Here is a 21,277-nt window from a genome sequence, read left to right on the forward strand (position 1 = left end):
TTTTGATAGCTCACAAGAAAAACAGATATGACATAACACAAAATTATGGTAAATGGTAAAACACATTGCCCAGAATTGTCCTAAAGTCACATTCGACTTAGTTGCTAAATGTAGGAAATAATGAAGAAAATAAAAACAGGAATATGTTGTGGAAATATTTAAAAAGTTCCAAGCGGTCCTAAATTTTCTGATATAATTTCTGAAAAATTAAGAAATAAATTTTAACACTTCTCTTTGAAAACCAGCATTATTTTTACAAGATCTGAAATTAGAAGACTTGTATTTGAGTCCCAGCTATGCAAACTACCTAAGACTGTGACCCTAGAGAAATTATAATCTCATACCACATAATGATAATTTGATCAACAACAAAGCACCCTCATATATGATGGTTGTGCAAAAAGACTATCACACTGCACTTTTACCGTACCTTTTCTGTGTTTTGATATGTTTAGATACATAAATACTTTACATATCTATTGTGTTACAACTGCCTACAGTATTCAGTACAGTAACATGCTGTACAGTCGTGTAAGTTAGGAGCAATGGGCCATATCGTGTAGCCTAGGTGTGCGATAGGCTATACCATTTAGGTTTGTGTAAGTGCACTCCATGATGTTCACACAATGACAGAATCACGTAATGAGACATTTCTCAGAATGTATTCCTGTCATTAAGCAAGACATGACTGTACTTAGTCTCATTTTCTTTTTCTTTTCCTTAGGAGATACTGTAATAATAATGTCTACTCAAAACTAGTAATAGCATTAAATAAGATCATAAAAAAGAATTCACTCGATAAATAGTAAAGCAGTATACCAATATTAGCACTTGTCCCGAGTAAAAATAAAATACCTTAAAAGTGAAATGCTTATAGCAAATCACCTTTGAAAAAGAATGAGAAAATCAGAAGGAAACTTAAAGGTTATCCAATGCACATGCTTCTCCCCATTTTCCTGCCAAGCAAGGGTTGTTATATAGGGTCTTCCATTCTGACATAAATAAATAACTGGAATGAGGTAATAAGAATTCAATACCTATGAACAGGAAAAGCAGGTAAGAACCAGATCTGAGGTCCCATCTCCCTAGTACTTACTAACTTGGTTACCTTGTGCAAATTAAATAATCTCTGTCTCTCTTTCAGATACTGTGAAAACAGAATTTAGAGATTATATCTTGGTGTCAGTTTCAAAGGGTTATTATGGTGTGAATCAAATGAGAAACAGATATAATTGTAAAATTATATGCACAATCCAAAGTTGTTCTCAAGGCGGATTGTTGCAATGTTAAACAATTCCAGTGATTCTTTTTAAAATAAAATATTTTAGCATTTACAAGGTAAAATAGGCCAGGCACAGTGGCTCACGCCTATAATACCAGTACTTTGGGAGGCTGAGGCGGGTGGATCATGAGGCCAGAAGTTCGAGACCAGCCTGGCTAGCAAGGTGAAACCCTGTCTCTGTCAAAAATACAAAAAAAATAGCTGGGCATGGTGGCATGCACCTGTAATCCCAGCTGCTCAGGAGGCTGAGGCAGGAGAATCTCTTGAACACAGGAGACAGAGTTTGCAGTGAGCCAAGATTGTACCATTTGCACTCCAGCCTGGGCAACAGAGGGAGACCACCAAAAAAAAAAAAAAAAACCCACCAAATAAAGCTAGTCAAATTAAATACCTGGATCTAAAAGGTAGAATTTAGAAAACAGACTTCTCCAAGTTAATGTCAAAGACAAAAATTTCCTTTCTTAATGCCTAAGGAAAATAAAAAACAGATATTCTGAAACTTTTCCTGTAAAGCATTTCCTTTCAAAGAGTAAAGAGAAAAAAAAAAAAGATTGATGGGATCATCAATTCTATTTCCTTTTACTCTTGCTCCAATCACTTAGAATTTTATTTGTTCTTTGGCTCAAATTTTATTGACATTTTCTAATAATGTATGTGATATACATTCATTCTTCTTTATCAAGAAGATTTATGACAACAGTGAAAAATGTGTATTTTTAAAACTGACTTATTGATCATTTGTATTTTCTACTATTACCACCAACTAATACCTATATCAGAAAAGAATAATCTGTATGTTTACAAAATTGCCTTTGGAAAATACTAAGATCCTAACTACACATTATTTTTATTTAAGTTTTAAAAAATGTATTTATTTTAATAAATAAATATTTTGTTAAATGTGTGTATTTTGATTATATTTTTCTTTTTTGTTTTTATTTCAATAATTTTTGGGATACAGGTGGTTTTTGATTGAGACTTCAGTGGTGAATTTTGAGACTTTAGTGCACTCATCATCCAAGTAGTATGCACTGTTTCCAGTATGTTGCGTTTTATCATTCACTCCCCTCCAAACTTCCCTCCACCAGTCCCCACAGTCCATTATTTTACTTTGTATGTTTTGGCATCCAAATAGCTTAGCTCCTACTTACAAGTGAGAACACGTGGGTTTTCCTTTCCCTAGTTACTTCACTTAGAATAATGGCTTCCAGTTCCATCCAAGTTGCCACAAAAGACATTATTTCCTTCTTTTTTATGGTTGAATGGTATTCCATGGTGTATATATACTACATTTTATTTATCCATTCGTTGACTTTGCAAATGCAAATTGTGCCACTATAAACATGTGTGCATGTGTCTTTTTCATATAATGACTTATTTTCCTTTGGGTAGACACCCAGTAGTGGGAGACTGATGGATCTAATGATAGATCTGCTTTTAGGTTTTTAAGGAATCTCCATACTGTTATCTAGAACAGTTGTGCTAATTTACAGTCCTACCAGCAGTGTAAAAGTGTTCCCTTTTCTCCATGTTCCTACCAACTTCTATTGTTTTTCTGACTTTTTAATTATGGCCATTCTTGCAAGAGTAAGGTAGTGTCTGACTGTGGTTTTAATTTTTATTTCCCTGATGATTAGTGATGCTGAGCCCTATTTCATGTTTGTTGGCTGTCTGCCTATCTTCTTTTGCCAAATGTCTATTCATGTCCTTTGCCTACTTTTTGATGGGATTATTTGCTTTTTCTTGCTTATTTCTTTAAGTTCTTTGTAGATTCTGGATACTAGCCCTAATTTGCAAATATTTTCTCCCACTTTGTGGGTTGTCTCTTTACTCTGTTATTTCTTTTGTTGTGTAGATTCTTTCTGGTTTAACTGGGTACCATTTTTTGTTTAAATGTGCTTATTTTAAAATTTAAATTTATTTTCAAATTTGTGTTTAAATTGAGCTTTACATCATATTAAAAGATATCAGCTAATGAATTAGCTGAGCTCAGATTTCTAGTGTTAAAACATATTTGTGAAATAAAGTTGTATCTCTGATCAAATAAGTACCTGTCCATTTTACTGAGGTATAGCTAGAATAAAGTATTAATCAACAAATTATGATTAATCATTCTTATGATATATATATCAAAAGTAAACATGAATCATACATATCAAAAGTAACATGAATTAAATAGGCCATTTTCATCCAAGCTCATTAAGAACAACTTTAATTTCAGGTATAATATCTAAATTAGAAGAGTAATTAATTTAGAAGAGTGCCAACTTAGTATTTGTCATTGATACATAATAGTTGTATATATTTTTGCAATGCATGTAATATTTTGATCTATGTATACAATGGGTAATGACTAAATCAAGATAACTGGGGTATCCATGACCTCAAACATTTATATTTTCTTTGTGAAAACATCACATTTCCTCTCTTCTAGATATTTTGAACTATACAATATAGTTAACCTTAGTCAGTCTACTGTACTATCAAACACTAGATCTTATTCCTTCTAACTGTATTTTTGTATTTTAATCAAATCTCTTCTCCCCTGCCTCCCACCTTCCCTTCAAAGCCTCCTATAAACACTAATCAACTTTCTAGTTCCATGAGATCCCCTTTTTTAGCCCCCACATATGAGTGAGAGCATGTGATGTTTGTCTTCCTGTGCCTGGCTCATTTCACTTAACATAATGATATCAAGTTCCATCCATGTTGCCGTAAGTGACAGAATTTCATTCTTTTTATGGTTGAATAATATTCTATTGTGTATATGTACCACATTTTCTTTATCCATTCATTTGATAGTAAGCAGGTTGATTCCATATCTTAGCTATTGGGAATAGTGCTGCAATAAACTGGGGAATGTAGATATTCAGATATATCTTTGATATCCTAATTTCCTCTTCTTTGGTGGAGTGGTGGGGAGTGGAATATGTACCCAGCAGGAGCATTGTGAAATCATATAGTAATTCTATTTTTAGTTCTTATTTTTGTTTTGTTTTGTTTTTTTGAGATGATGTCTTGCTCTGTCATCCAGGCTGGAATGTAGTGGTGCGAGCTCAGCTCACTACAAACTCAGCCTCCTGGATTCATTCCATTCTCCTGCCTCAGCCTCCTGAGTAACTGGGATTACAGGTGTCCACCACCAGACCCAGCTAATTTTTGTATTTTTAGTAAAGACAGGGTTTTGCCATGTTGGTAAGGCTTGTCTCGAACACCTGATCTTCTGTTCCGTCTGCCTCAGCCTCGCAAAGTGCTGGGATTACAGGCGTGAGCCATTGCACCCGGCCTATTATTAGTTTTTTAAGGAACCTCTATACTTACCTTCCATTGTTGCTGTACTAATTTAAATTCCTATCAATGATGTATCTGCATTCCCCTTTCTCTGCATCCTTACTAGTATCTATCATTTTTGTCTTTTTGGTAAAAACCATTTTAACTGAGGCGAGATGATACTGTATTTTTGATTTGCATTTCTCTGATGATTAGTGACGTTGAGCATTTTTTCATATACCTGTTGGTCATTTGTAAGTCTTCTTTTGAGAAATGTCTATAATCTTTTGCCCATTTTTAATGAAATTATTTGGGTTTTTTTCTATGAGTTTTTTAGTTCCTTATACATTCTGGCTATTAATCTGTTGCTGGATGGATAGTTTATAAAGACTTTTTTCCCATTGTGTCAGTTGTGAAGTTGGGGAAGCTGGATAACCATATTCAGCAGAATGAAACTAGACCCTGTGTCTCACCAAATACAAAAATTCAATGAAAAGTGATTAAATATTTACATTTAAGACCTGAAACTATGAAACCAGTAGAGAAAACATTGGGAAAGCACCTCAGGACATTGGGCTGGACAAATAATTTTTGGGTAAGACCTCAAAAACATAGGCAAAAATGCAAAAATAGACATATGAGATTACATCAAGCTTAAAATCTTCTACACAATATTATTATATCAAGCTTAAATGCTTCTACACAGTGTTTTTTAAAATAATTATGTAGGTTGAGCCTTATAACATATTCTAAGATATCCACAAATAAACACATTGTCTGTGCTTGATTACATGGCATGAAATAGTCACTCACTGATTAATGAACATTTGGGTTGGTTTCACAATTTTGCAACTGCAAATGGGGTTGCTATAAATATGTGTGTGCAAGTAAACTTATTCATGTAACCAAATACCACCTGTACTCCAATAATTTATTGAAAATTTAAAAATAAAAAACCAAAATATTTGTTGGGACTATATTAATATTAAATATTAAATTTTAATTATGAAATTAAATATATTAAATTATGTTGCTAATCAATATCTGTAGAATAGCAAGCAACAAAATAATCCTTATGTCTTAAACATAAAGCAGCATTTTCTGATATGCAGCATTTATTATTTGACAAAGAGTAAATACTCTAAAATCATAAAGTAAATGTGGTTGATAAGAACATAGAAAATATACTTTGAAAAATGAAATGGAAATGGAAAAATATTTTCCATTTCCAGGAACAAAGTAAAACATCAAATTAAATTTAATAATATCCAATGTAAATAACTGCAATAATTTGCAGCTTTAAGCTAATACACGTAAGCTCGGGTAAAAACAGGAATTTTAGAAGTATTGATTTTGCTGCTATATTTAATTCATATCCATTTTCTGAAAGATATAAATACATATCTGATTAATAAAAAATGTCTTTCAGTAAGTTCAGCATATGATCTGAGCAAAATTAAATAAATCGGAAAGATTTAACCTTCAGTTTTCTTTGCCTCAACAGCAAGATTCTCTGTAATTAAGTCACAACCAAAGATGTTTATTTTGTACCATCCTTTCTTGCTTGTTGTTTGAGTCCAAAGAATTTCAAAAAAAAATGCAAATCATCTTCTTATGGATACAGAATTAACAACTAATGAAACTCTCAAATTTAATAAGTTCCTTTTGATTTCAGGTTTTCTGGATGCTTTTATTTCTCTTTAATGGGAATAACGTTACAGGCGTGTTCAAGATGGTCAAAAGATTTCAGGACAATACGTTCCATTTTCTAACTGAAGTCTCTACATACTGAATTCTCTCTCATAGATTTCTAGATTACAGAGTGAATAAAGGCAAATTTTAAGTAGGATACAAAATTTTGTATCCTTATCCAGGAAAAAAGCAAGCTAGTTTCTAGTTATTCAAAGAGCAACTTGAGAGACCAGATTATAGAATTTTTAGAGGAGGTATGCCTCTTTTATTAGAATATCTAAGGTAGGTCAAATCAAAAATACAGATAGCTTATTATATAGATTCTACATCCAATTTGATATACAATTTGGATTACAGACAATGAGGTCCAGCGTGTATTAAATACTTTAAAAGGTAGAAGCATAGAAAATATTTTATGCATTTATAAAGCAATACATATTTCAGAGATACTATAATGATTTGCTGATATTTTTCAAAATAGCATCCAAGCATCGCAATATACCAAATATAGTTCAATAAGATTAAACTTAAAAAGAAAATAAATAAAAAAACTTTTTAAGTAGAGAAGAAAAACTGAATTGAAATATGAATATACAGCTTTAGTATATCCTCACAGGGAAAGATAAGATTACTGCGAAAAATAATGGATGAAAAGAAGAGAGGAGATAAATCAGAAGGAAAAGTAAAGAAAAAAAGGAAGGAGGGAATGAGGGAAAGAAGAAACGAACAAGAAAAAAGTATGAGAGGAAGTAAGAGGCAGGGAGGGAGGGCAGTGAGGAAGGGTAGGCAAGCAGGCAGGCAGGCAGGCAGGTAGTCTGGCCAGCCAATTGCTTTTCAGAAGAGAACTAAGGCATTCAAATTTGTCGTAGAAATGAATCCTCCATATTTTTAAAAGAGAAAGAGATACAAAGAAATAGGTCTCTGCCCTATCTATGGAAATAATACTTGCTAGTAAATTTTGTTTTATTAACCATTATTTCTTTCCTATTATTTGATGGTAATAATTTTTTATTGCATTTTAGGTTTTGGGATACATGTAAAGAACATGCAAGATTGTTGCATAGGTACATACATGGCAATGTGATTTGGTGCCTTCCTCCCCATCACCTATATCTGGCATTTATCCTCATGTTATCCCTTCCCAATTCCCTACCCCACACTGTCCCTCTACTAGTTTCCCCCCCAACAGACCCCAGTGTGTGATGCTCCCCTCCCTGTGTCCATGTGTTCTCATTGTTCAACACCCACTTATGAGTGAGAACATGTGGTATATGGTTTTTTGTTCTTGTGTCAGTTTGCTGAGAATGATGGTTTCCAGATTCATTCATGTCCCTACAAAGGACACGAACTCACCGTTTTTTATGGCTGCATAGTATTCCATGGTGTATATGTGCCACATTTTCCCTGTCCAGTCTATCATCAATGGGCATTTGGGTTGGTTCCAAGTCTTTGCTATTGTAAATAACGCGCAATTAACATACATGTACATGTGTCCTTATAATGGAATGATTTATAATCCTTTGGATATACACCCAGTAATGGAATTGCTGGGTCAAATGGAATTTCTATTTCTATGTCCTTGAAGAATCGCCACACTGTCTTCCACAGTGGTTGAACTAATTTACACTCCCAACAACAGTGTAAAAGTGTTCCTATTTCTCCACATCCTCTACAGCATCTGTTGTCTCCAGATTTTTAATGATCGCCATTCTAACTGGCAATGAGATGGTATCTCAATGTAGTTTTGATTTGCATTTCTCTAATGACCAGTGATGATGAGCATTTTTTCATGTTTGTTAGCCTCATATATGTCTTCATTTGAAAAGTATCTGTTCGTATCCTTTGCCCACTTTTGAATGGGCTTGTTTCTGTCTTGTAAATCTGTTTTAGTTCTTCGTAGATTCCAGATATTAGCCCTTTGTCAGATACGTAGATTGCAAAAATTTTTTCCCATTCTGTTGGTTGCTGATTCACTCTAATGATTGTTTCTTTTGCTGTGCAGAAGTTCTGGAGTTTAATTAGGTCTCATTTGTCTCTTTTGGCTTTTGTTGCCAATGCTTTTGGTGTTTTAGTCATGAAGTCCTTGCCTATGCCTATGTCCTGAATGGTTTTGCCTAGGTTTTCTTCTAGGGTTTTTATGGTGTTAGGTCCTATATTTAAGTCTTTAATCCATCTGGAGTTAATTTTAGTGTAAGGTGTCAGGAAGGGGTCCAGTTTCAGCTTTCTGCACATGGCTAGCCAGTTTTCCCAACACCATTTATTAAACAGGGAATCCTTTCCCCATTGCTTGTTTTTGTCAGATTTGTCAAAGATCAGATGGTTGTGACGCTGCCTCCAAGGCCTCTGTTTTGTTCCATTGGTCTATATCTCTGTTTTGGAACCAGTACCATGCTGTTTTGATTACTGTAGACTTGTAGTTTGAAGTCAGGTAGCGTGATGCCTCCAACTTTGTTCTTTTTGCTTAGAATTGACTTGGCTATTCAGGCTCTCTTTTGGTTCCATATGAAGTTTAAGGTGGTTTTTTCCAGTTCTGTGAAGAAGGTCACTGGTAGCTTGATGGAGATAGTCCTATATCTATAAATTACTTTGGGCAATATGGCCATTTTCACGATATTGATTCTTCCTAACCATGAGCATGGAATGTTTCTCTATCTGTTTGTGTCCTCTCTTATTTCGTTGAGCAGTGGTTTGTAGTTCTCCTTGAAGAGGTCCTTTACATTCTTTGTTAGTTGTATTCTTAGGTATTTTATTCTCTTTGTAGCAATTGTGAATGGCAGTTCGTTCTTGATTTGGCTCTCTTTAAGTCTGTTATTGGTGTATAGGAATGCTTGTGATTTTTGCACATTCATTTTGCATCCTGAGACTTTGCTAAAGTTGCTTATCAGTTTCAGGAGATGGTGGGCTGAGATGATGGGGTCTTCTAAATATATAATCATGTCATCTGCAAATAGAGACAATTTGACTTCCTTCTTTCCTAATTAAATACCCTTTATTTCTTTTTCTTGCCTGATTGCTCTGGCTAGAATAGGAGTGGTGAGAGAGGGCATCCTTGTCTAGTGCCGGATTTCAAAGGGAATGCTTCTGGTTTTTTCCCATTCCGTATGATATTGGCTGTGGGTTTGTCACAAATAGCTTTTATTATTTTAAGATACGTTCCACTGATGCCTAGTTTATCGAGAGTTTTTAGCATAAAGCGCTGTTGAATTTTGTCAAAGGCCTTCTCTGTATCTATTGAGATAATCATGTGGTTTTTGTCTTTGGTTCTGTTTATGTAATGAATTAGATTTATAGACCTGCGTATGTTTAACCAGCCTTGCATCACTGGTATGAAGCCTACTTGATCATGATGGATAAGCTTTTTGACGTGCTGTTGCAATTGGTTTGCCAGTATTTTATTGAAGATTTTTGCATCTATGTTCATCATGGATATTGGCCTGAAGTTTTCTTTTTTTGTTGAGTCTCTGCCGGGTTTTGGTATCAGGATGATGTTGGTCTCATAAAATGATTTGGGAAGAGTCCCTCTTTTTGGATTGTTTGGAATAGTTTCAGAAGGAGTGCTACCAGCTCCTCTTTGTATGTTTGGTAGAATTCGCCTGTGAACCCATCTGGACCTGGGTTTTTTTTAGTTGGTAGGCTATTATTTGCTGCCTCAACTTCAGCCCTTGTTATTGATCTATTCAGGGTTTGAACTTCTTCCTGGTTTAGGCTTACAGGGATGCAGGTGTCCAGGAATTTATCCATTTCTTCCAGGTTTACTGGTTTATGTGCATAGAGTTGTTTGTAGTAATCGCTGATGGTGGTTTGTATTTCTGTGAAATCTGTAGTGCTAATAATTTTCTAATCTGTAATTACAGATAACCCAGGAAATCACCAGTAGAGTGAATTTTCTACTGTGTCTTGATCTGGCTAACTCAGGATAAATTGCTCAATATGAAATAATGCATTTCAGGTACAAAATGCTGCCTCATTTGTGGATTAACAAGCATTGATAAACAATGGCTCCCAATGAAAATGTACAAAATCAGGGAAACTGGTTTAATTTTCAGTATGAAGGCTTTAGCTTACATGTTGGGGGTGGAGGGACAGTTTGTGCTCAAAGCAAAAGCATAAACTATACAGCCCTGAAACATTACTGCTGGTTCTATGATTCCATGAACTTTAGCCTAGCAATCATAATGTTTATGGAAACAATCTAGAGCAGATGTATACAACACAGCGACAAACATGAAAATGATGCATTTCTATGCTGACTGCTAAGGCTTGCTTGGGAAGAACACAATATAATGCTTGTTAGTTATCTCTGCTAAGTGAGAATGCAAATAAAAGAAATACCCTTCTCTGGCTCAGAGATACATTCTAGGACACTATTTTCTCCTTCAAATATATTTTAAGCCAATATTAAAATTAGCATTCCATGTCAACATATAACAAATGATTATGGGAGACAGGCCAGAAATATCTAATGTGACATAGAGGAGCCAGGGAGAGTTTAACAAAGGGGAGATAATGTAGAGTACCGGTAAAAGCATAGACTGAGAACCAGAACACTTAAGCTCTAGACACAACCCCACTTTAATATCTACATCCACTAAGTCACTTATCTAAATGGGCTTTGTTTCTCCATCTATAAAATGAGGTAGGTGAGGGGTGTCAGGTAGAATAAGTGATTTCTAATTGTACAAGTTTGTAGATAATTTAAACATGCAAAATCAAGAAACATATACTCTATACGAAAATCCCAATTTCAGAACTGTAGCATCACAGTGCATAACTGAGCCAAAAATAATACCAATACAATATATCATTCAATGTATAATTGTAAGAAACAATGGAGAATATCGAGCCAATCTATTCAAGCTATTGAACTGAGGGCTAGAGATGTTAAGTAAATGGCTCAAAGTCATACAACTCGCACAGATAGGGAGGTGGGGTTAGAATTTTTCTGCTTTTTCAAAGCCTATAGGATAACACTGAGTAAAATCTTACTAGGATGCACTAAACAGAAAATATAAATGAAATGTTTTATCTTTTCTGTTTAATACATCCTAATACATCAAATAAAAACACAGATAGATAATTCACCTATACTATCTGCAATTAAAGGGCTCTTAAAAGATATCTAATCAAATTCTCTGTTTATGATAATTTTAATGATTGCTATTCAATTTGCTTAAATTATCATCACTTTCTATATTGAAAAAAAGTACCAAAAATGCCCCAGGCCACAGAAAAACATATCTCAATAGTTAGAACTTCATAGACTGTCATGTATAAATCAATATTTACTAAATTCTTCACTAAAAATCAAGGAGGAATATGAATGCTAATCCATCTTGGGACAGTATTATTTTGAGAAGTGCTTACTTACCAATGCCAATCTGAGAAAGAACAAGAAAAGTAGTATGGCTCAAATGAATGGTCAGGCCCAAGATATTCTGCCCATTAGATCTAATAGAGTTTACCTTTCCAACTGGAACTAAAAAATATGATAGTAGCCTGAATCCATAATTCAGACAGCTAAGAAACCATCAGGATTATATGACTTGGGCTGATTTGTCTTTGTTTCTTATGATTCAGGTACAAAAAAGAATAAATAACAATATCCTCCTTTAAAATATTTAGATATCTGGACATACTTTCCATCCTTTAAAGGAACAGAAAAAAGATCTGGCAGAATAGTTCTAAATGAGATGATATGAGATAATACAAAATAGGAACTGAATAACAATAAATATTATTTGGGAATTCTAATACTAAAAAAATCTAAATAATGAAACAAAGTTTATAATATTTTACATAACTCAGATGATTTTCTAAACAGAATGATAGTGTTAAATTTATACATTTTAAGAGAAAAATGCTGTAGAGATCAATAAAGACAAAAAAATTAATTTCTTGTATTAAGAGCTTTACAACCAAGCCTAAGCTTAAGTATAAGAAGACCTCTGAGTCTCCATTCACAGAATAAAAGAAACTTTAAGTGGGAAAACAAAAGGTAACTAGCATTTTTATTCTTTTTTTTTTTAATAAATTCAACTTTTATTTTAGATTGGGTTTGGTGTACAACTGATACCAATACCCTCATACTGGGGATAGTACCCAATAGTTTTTCAACCCTCCCTACCCCCTGTAGTGGTCTCCAGTTTATAATGTTGCCATCTTTATCTCCACTAGTAGCCAGTGTTCAGTTCCCACTTATAAGTGAGAACATGCAGTATTTGATTTTCTGTTCCTCCGTTAATTCACTTAGAATAACAGCCTCCAGCTGCATCTGTGCTGTTGCAAATAACACAATTTCATTCTTTTCATGGCTGCATAGTATTCCATGGTGCATATGTACCACATTTTCTTTATCCAATCCACCACTGATATGCACATCAATTGATTACACGTCTTTACTATTGTGACTAGTGCTGCAATGAACATGAAGGTGCATGTGTCTTTTTGATAGAACAATTTATTTTCTTCTGGATTTATACCCTGTAATGGGATTGCTGGGCAGAATGGCAGTTCTGTTTTAAGTTCTTTGAGAAATCTCCAAACTGCTTTCCACAGAGACTGAACTAATTTACATTCCCACCAACAGTGAATAAGCACTCTCTTTTCTCTGCAAAAGATGCCAATATTTGTCATTTTTTGACCTTTTAATAATAGCCATTCTGACTGGTGTAAAATGATTTCTTTGTGGTTTTGATTTGCATTTCTCTGATGATTGGTGATGTTGAGTATTTTTTCATACACTTGTTGGCCACTCGTATGTCTTCTTTTAAGAAGTATCTGTTCACGTCTTCTGCATACTTTTTAATGGGAATAATTGTTTTTTGCTTGTTGAATTCTTTAAATTCCTTGTAGATTCTGAATATTAGGCCTTTGGTAGATGCATAGTTTGTGAATATTTTTCTCCCATTACATAATTTGTCTATTCTGTTTATAATTTAGGTCCTACTTGTCCATTTTTTTTTTTTTTTTGAGACAGAGTCTCACTTGTGACCCAGGCTGGAGTGCACCGGCACAATCTCTGCTCACTGTAACATCTGCCTCCAGGGTTCAAGCGATTCTCCTGCCTCATGCCTCTCCCAGCTGGGACTACAGGCATGTACCAACCACACCCAGCTAATTTTTCTAATTTTCGTAGAGACAGGGTTTAACTACGTTGGTCAGGCTGGTCTCGAACTTCTGGCCTCAAGCGATCTGCCTGCCTTGGCCTCCCAAAGTGCTGGAATTACAGGTGTGAGCCACCACTCCCAGCCTCAATATTTCCTTTTGTTGCAATTGCTTTTGAAGTCTCTATCATGAAATCTTTGCCCAGGCCTATGTCCAGAATGGTATTTCCAAAGTGTTCTTCTAAGATTCTATTTAGAGTTTGAGATCTTACTTTTAAATCTTTAATCCATCTTGAGTTAATTTTTGTATATGGTAAAAGGTAATAGTCCAGTTCCATTCTTCTGCATATGGTTAGCCAGCTATCCTAGCATCATTTATTGAAGAAGGAGTCCTTTCTCCATTTCTTATTTTTTGTCAATTTTGTTGAAGATCAGATGGCTGTAGGTGTGTGGCTTTATTTCTGGGTTCTCTAACCTGTTCATTGGTTATGTGTCTGTTTTTGTACCAGTATCATGCTGGTTTGGTTACTGCCGCCTTATGGAATAGTTTGAAATCTGGTATCATGATGCCTCTGGCTTTGTTCCTTTTACTTAGAGTTGCTTGGCTATTTGAACTCTTTTTTTTAATTCAAAATAAATTTTAGAATAGTTTTTTCCTAGTTCTGTGAAAAGTGACATTAGTAATTTGATAGAAATAATATGGAATCTGTAGACTGTAACTAGCACTTTTAAAGCAGTAATTATCACATCTAAAAAACTAAAGTAAAATGAAATTATACAGATCTGGGAAAACTAACTTGGATCACTCACACAAAGGGAAAACAGAGACGAGGGGAAGATGCAGGAAAAGAGTCATTTTTCTTCTGTAGGATGACAGAACATCTGAATCATTCAGAGGACTCATCTCACTTTAACTCTTGTCACTAAACCATTAAGATACCTAGCTAAAATACTGGAAAGAGATTGTTATGGCTACACATTCTTTTACTCTCCATAATGTATATTATTACATTATTTGACATATGGTTTTTTTGTTTTTGTTTTTGTTTTTGAGACGGAGTTTCCCTCTTGTTACCCAGGCTGGAGTGCAATGGCACAATCTTGGCTCACCACAACCTCCGCCTCCTGGGTTCAGGCAATTCTCCTCAGCCTCCTGACACATAGTTTTACACATTAAAAAAACTTTAGGGTTGAGAAACCTTAAACCACAAAGACAATCATGAATGACAAAGATAAAACATTTTAGCTAAATAAGGATGTTTAAGTGGTTCATACAAGTTACCAGGGCTCAGAATAGTGGGAATCTGCTACGTTTTTTACTCCTAGTAAATGCTACCATGTTGGGTGAATACAAGGAGACCCCAAAAAAGGTAGAGCGGTGTAACCAAGTGGTTTTATCCCATTCTCTCTTCAAAGCTACACATGAATATAGCATGATCCTGTCAATTTTTCCATTTTCCCTGTGTGATAGTTGAGTATTTCAGAGCATTTCTTTCAGTTTACACTCTGCACACAATTATACCCAGCCACATTCCTACCTACCACGTCTAACTTGTCAGTATTGTCACCTGGTCCCTTTCCAAATTCATCTAAGCCCAGTGGACTCATGGAGACATGAAAAAGGTATCATCAGACATAATTAACTTCATCACATGTAACTAAATACACAGGATTCTGTCAAAATAAGTGGCACTTACTTATGTCCATTTAAGGCTGCGTGGTGTAAAGCAGTATAACCCGAACTGTCTGTGCAGTTCACATTGGGGCCTCGCCAGATGCTGCAAATGAAGCACAAGCGCGGAGTTAATAGTGAAGCAGAATCTTGCCTTGAAAAACAAAAAGAAGCCTGGTAGCCCCACAGCCAGCAGCAGGTTGCAGATGAAAATTTTAGCCATGTGGAAAATGATTTAGCCATCTTCCATGATTTTCCCTCAGAACATCAACTTCATTTATTTGATAAATAGAAACTAATAGAGAATGCAACTATTAATATCTTCAGAAATTATTAACAAATGTGTGTCCACAGTCATATATTGAAGTTTGGATCCAAAAATTCCCTATTTCTTTCTGTCGCTACTGAAACATTAGAAGCAACTAACATTCAGCTACTATATTCCATACCAAAGAATAAGATTTATGAGACCTGCCTCATGCCTGTTAACACACTCCTTCTGAGGTGGCAGTGATTTATATAAGTTATAAGATATTTTGCATTGTAGGAAGATTATAAACTCTTTTTGCTGTTCTACTGCAACCAAGAAAATGTAATCAATATTTGATACTTGAAAATAAAATTGAAGATTTGGACTGTTGTAAACCATGAGAAGATCCTAACAATTTTGCAGTCATCATTGATTTTACTATACAATATATTCTGGAGATAATATGTAACTATATAAAAGAGTCTATTTTATTTTTGATAACTACAATCAAGGAAACTCATTTTAATTTTTGGAAAATAAAGCATTGAAAGACACTTTTCTGAAAATAGAACAAAAAAATGCTTTATCTGATGTTCATGCTGATATCAAAACTATCAAAGATAATATCTAATGATAAACTAGTTCACATATTCACAAAACATTTATTGTACACCATTTGTATGTCACATATTGAGCTAGGCACTGGGAGCACAAAAATCATAACTCAACATCCTTCCTTACAAGAACATAATGGAAAAGATAGACACATAAACTAATAATTACAAAGTAGTAAGATAATTGAGGTACCAGAGAGCACACAGGCATCTCTGAAAAGAGAATGAATAGCAAGCAATTCCTAACAAGGGGTCATGATAGCCTTAAACTAAGGTGGGTCAATGAAAATGAATAGGATGTGCTTATTTGAAAGTTAATTAAAAGAAGAATTAATAAAACACATGGATCAATTGGAAGAAGGTGGGAAACTGAAAGCAGTAGTCTAGGGATGAGTCAGACTTCAAGCTTACATGATTAGAAAAAAATGACAATATTAACTAAGTTGTGAAATGAAAAAAAGAGCAAATTCTGCTTCAGGGAGGACAATGCAGGATGAAGAGAAAACAATGACTCCTAGTTTGGAGATGTTAAATTTTAATGATCTGACTTATTTACATTACATAGGTTCAATGCAATCCCTATCAAAATCCCAATGGCATTCTTCAAAGAAATAGAAAAAAAAATTCTAAAATTCATATGAAACCATAAAAGACCCCAAATAGACAAAACAATTCTGAGAAAGAAAAACAAAGTTGCAGGCCAGGCTCAGTGGCTCATGCCTGTAATCCCATAACTTTGGGAGGTGGAGGAGGGAGGATCACTTCAGCTCACTAGCTTAAGACCAGCTTGGGCAACACAGTGAGACCCCATGTCTCCTAAAAATAAAGAATCAAAAAAATTAATCAGGTGTGGTGATGCACTCTTGTGATTCGAGCTCCTCAGAAGGCTGAAGGAGGAGGGTTGCTTCATCCTAGGAGGCTGAGGCTGCAGTGAGCCATAATCATCCCATTGCATTCCAGCCTGGGCAATAGAGCAAGACTCTGTCCCCCAAAAAAAGAAAAGAAAAATTGGAGGCATCACACTTCCAGATTCCAAATTCAGGGGACATATATACAATAAAATATTATTCAGTCCTAAAAAAGAATAGAAACTAACCATTTTCTATGACATGGATGATCCTGGAAGACATTCCAGGGTAAGTGAAATAAGCCATTCCAGGGTAAGTGAATAAGCTAAGTGAAATAAGCAAGACACAAAAAGAAAAATATTGCCTGAAAATATAAGGAATATTTAAAAAATCAAATATACAGGGATAGAGAATAAAAGAGTGGTAGGAGGAGTAGAACAGGGAAATAAATGTCAGAGGATGCAAAGTAGCAAATGTGTAGGATGAACAAGTGTGGAGGTCTAAAGTACAACATGTAGACTACAGGTAATAAAAATTGTACTGTATATGGGATTTAAGCCACATAAGCAGATTTTAGCTGGTCTTTCAACAAAAACAAAAAAAGGATAATTGTGAGATACGAATATTTTCATGTTTCACTTTTTTACTATATTTATTCCATAACATGTTGTATACCACAATAAAATTTATCTTTAGAAATAACACAATGAGATGCTACTATATATCTATCGGAATTGTTATCTTTAAAAATCCTTAACAAATCTACATTGACAAGGATGTAGATCAACCAAAATTCACACCCACTGCTAGTAGGCATGCAAAATAGTGCAACCACTTAGTGAAACAATTTGGCAGTTTCTTTAAAAGTTACATACAAATACCATACATATCATACCATCAAATCGTATCATACAAATAACATACAAATACCATATAAAGCATAGCCTAAAACAGAGATAACCCCAATGAGGGTAAACAGATAAATTGTGATATATCCATACAAGGAAATAAAAAGAATTAAATATTCAGAAACAAAAGGAGTTAAATACTACAGCATTGGTTGAAAATCTAAATCAATTAGATTCTCAGAACAGCAGAGTGGCTGCCCTTCAATCTCCCCAGCAGAAAGGAAGACATTCCCTGACACACATAAAATGCATGGTCTCTGGACTAGACCCCTGATCTGTAGCTTTCATCAACTTCTGTGATGTAAATACTCTGACTGGAGGTCACTTAACTCAGCGATAGGAAGATATGCTAACAACTACATTTCACAAGCAGACACAAGCCAATCTAGCACACCACTGAAAGGCTGACAACCAACAAGTCCCAACACCATGAACTCAGAGCTTCCCAAGAGTTTTTGAAAACCTTCACTCTCAAATATGAACAAATAGCCAAAGACAATCAATCACTTGAGGAAAGTCTTTATTATTAATGAAGCCAAAACAAAAAATTAAGAACTACAGAAAAGAAACCAGGAGAAAATTTGGACTATGCATGGAGAAGACATTTTCAAAAGTATTTATCATTAATATCATCTCAATATCAGAAAAGATAATGAATGTAAGAACAATGCACTAAAAAAGAAAATCAGAGATATTAGAAATTTAAAACTCACTAGAAAAATCAAAGCTGATAAGGCCTGGAGTGGTGGCTCATGCCTATAATCCTGACTTTGGGGTGGTTGAAGTGGGCAGATCACCTGAGGTTATGAGTTCGAGACCAGCCTGGTCAACATAGTGAAACCCCATCTCTACCAAAAATACAAAAATTAGCCAGGTGTGGTGGCACATGCCTGTAGTCCCAGCTACTTGGGAGGGTGAGACAGGAGACTCGACTGAACCTGGGAGGTGGAGGTTGAAGTGAGCCGAGATCACACCACTGTACTCCAGCATGGGTGACAGAATCAGACTCTGTCTCAAAATAAATAAAAAGTAAAGAATAAAGCTGATGATATATCTCAGACACTTAGAAAAAAAGGCAAAGATACAGACAAATAGAAGGGAAATCATAAGAAAAGTAGGACACCCATTCGGCAGTTACAACATTGAAAAACAGAGGTTCTTAAAGTCAAAACATAGAAAATAGAAGAGGGAAAACACTGAAAGACATCATTATAAAAAATTATCAGAACTGAAGGATATAATTTACAAAATAAAATGTGCATGGACCGGGCATAGTAGCTCCCACCTGTAATCCCAGAACTTTGGGAAGCCGAGGTGGGTGGATCACCTGAGATCAGGAGTTTGAGACCAGCCTGGCTGATGTGGTGAAACCTTGTCTCTACTAAAAATACAAAAATTAGCTGAGTGTGGTGGTGTGTGCATGTAGTCCCAGCTATTCAGAAGGCTGAGGCAGGAGAATCGCTGAACCCAGGAGGCAGAGGTTGCAGGGGGCCAAGATCACATCAGTGTACTGCAGCCTGGGTGACAGAGTGAGACTCCTGTCAGAAAAAAAAAAAAAAAAAGTACATGGATAGCTTTGATAAAAGATAAAAATAAAAAAAGACAAAGAAATAACTGAAGCAAGTCCGATATGGTCTTTCAAATTTAAACTAAACAAACAAACCAAATTCTTAAAACACCCATCCAGGGCTATTCTCTAAATTACTCCTCTTTCAACTTTAGTTATACTAACAAGTCTTCACTATTCAGGTAACCTAGAATGAAGAAAAATTATTCATAACTATTACTTCTACTTCAATATGCAATCTTCAATTATTAATATACACTCTCCAAGCTCTTACTATGTCCAAGAAAATAAAAGTCCAGGAAACAACCAAAAAATGAATAAGATATCATCTTTTCCTCCAAAGAGCCAACAATCTAATTGAGAAAAACATATACAGATAAATTACAAGTAGTGACTATAGTGCCTACAGCACAGAAAATACCTAATAATTGTTTGTGATCAATCTTCTTGTTCTTTTAAAATAAATGCTACAATAGAAATATATATAACTTCCTAAGTTAATACCTCTGTTTAAGGCAACCCCAATAAAATCTTTTTTGGAATATTTTAGGGAAAACTCAACTGAAGTTCTAAATTGGATCTAAAAGAATTTACAGGGAAAAAATGTGAAACAAGAAGCAATAATGGATCTATATACTACCAATTATGAAAACTTCATAAAAAAAACGAAGATTGAATACAAGAGAAGAGAGAGATCAATGAAAACAAGAGAAGCCTAATTATACATATAAGAATAAAGCTGACATCTGAAAGAAGCAAAAAAAGAAAAGCATCATTTAATAAGTAGTCCCAATAAATATGTTTTAGTTACTGGGCAGGAAAAAAAATTTCAATTCCCTACGCCACACCATTTAGCAAAATTTAATCCACAGGATTTGTCCTTGATTTCTCAAACCTCATTCCTACCCTCTTTTTCTCATATACCCTGTTCCAATCACACAGGCCTCCTTAAAAATGTAAGTATACTTGAACCTTATGAATGTTGCATTTGAAATTCTCTCTGCCTAGAAAGCTTTTTCCTCAATCATATGGCTCAGTTTTTCTGCTCAAATGTCACCTCCTCAGAAACTCTCTCCCTAATTATTCAGTCGAAAATAGCACCCTATCATCATTCTCTCTCCTTTTAGTTATGGGACTTATCACCATCTGGCATTATGTTATTTATTTATATGCTTATTGTCTGTAGCCCTACTAGAAAAGTAGTGTGGAAGCTCCACCACACTATCTTTGGGTCTTAAAACAGTGACTTTCCAGTCACTGTTTTAAGTGCTCAGACAAGTATTGTAGGTGCTCAGAAACTATTTGTTAAATGACATATAAAAACGCTGAGTACATATATGAAAAATGTCAACCTCATTGACAATCAAAGAAAGCAAAAACCCTCCATACCATTATATATCTCTTTATAAAATTGGAAAAAAGTCAATTCAGTAATGGTTAGGATGCAGAGAAAGAGACATTATAATAAGCTGGTGGTGAAAATGTAAATTGGTACAATTTTTCTGGAAGGCAATTTGATAATACATATTTAAAAGCTTTCATAGTATGCAAATGTGTTACCTAGAAATTCTCCTTAAGAGGAATTATTATAAGAAAGTAATTAATAGTTTGTACAAATATTTACCTATAAAAATATTTATCACAGAGTGAGAGTAGTAAAAATTATGGATTTTGATATAAAATGGCACTTAGAATAGTTATTCTCTCTTTGCTTTTGTCAACTAGATTTCTAACACTGCCTGCCTCCAGAGCTTGGTTACTCATCTTTCTCTCTAATTCTCTTATATGAGACTCACAGCATTAGTGTCTTATATGGCACCAATAGCATATGGCTTGAGCTCCTACTTATCAGGTTTTTTTTTTTTTAAGTATATATCAACCTCCCTGGGAGGAGAAAGTCTACCAATAGAGTAGTCAGAGCTCCTAGAGAGGATGCAATTCTTCTTAGTTTTATACAATTGCTCAATATATGTGACAGATAAACAGATAATACTATTTATAAAATGAAATCTCACAATAAAATGGAAAAATAGGATATTAACAGACAATTCACAGAAAAGGAAATGTGAAT

The 21,277-nt window shown here is 34.6% G+C and overlaps 1 protein-coding gene across 13 annotated transcripts in view; it reads right to left on the reverse strand.

Annotated features, from left to right (window-relative positions):
- Positions 1-21,277, reverse strand: part of ANKS1B (ankyrin repeat and sterile alpha motif domain containing 1B) — a 1,309,735-nt gene that overhangs the window by 1,128,812 nt on the left and 159,646 nt on the right. For all 13 annotated transcript variants that reach the window (XM_002752897.7, XM_009004424.5, XM_009004428.4 and 10 more), the window contains exon 2: positions 15,045-15,125. In XM_002752897.7, coding sequence (XP_002752943.1) covers positions 15,045-15,125 — 81 coding nt within the window. The remainder of the gene's footprint in view (positions 1-15,044; positions 15,126-21,277) is intronic.

This window comes from Callithrix jacchus, chromosome 9 (assembly GCF_049354715.1).
Source record: "Callithrix jacchus isolate 240 chromosome 9, calJac240_pri, whole genome shotgun sequence".
Taxonomy (NCBI): Eukaryota; Metazoa; Chordata; class Mammalia; order Primates; family Cebidae; genus Callithrix; species Callithrix jacchus.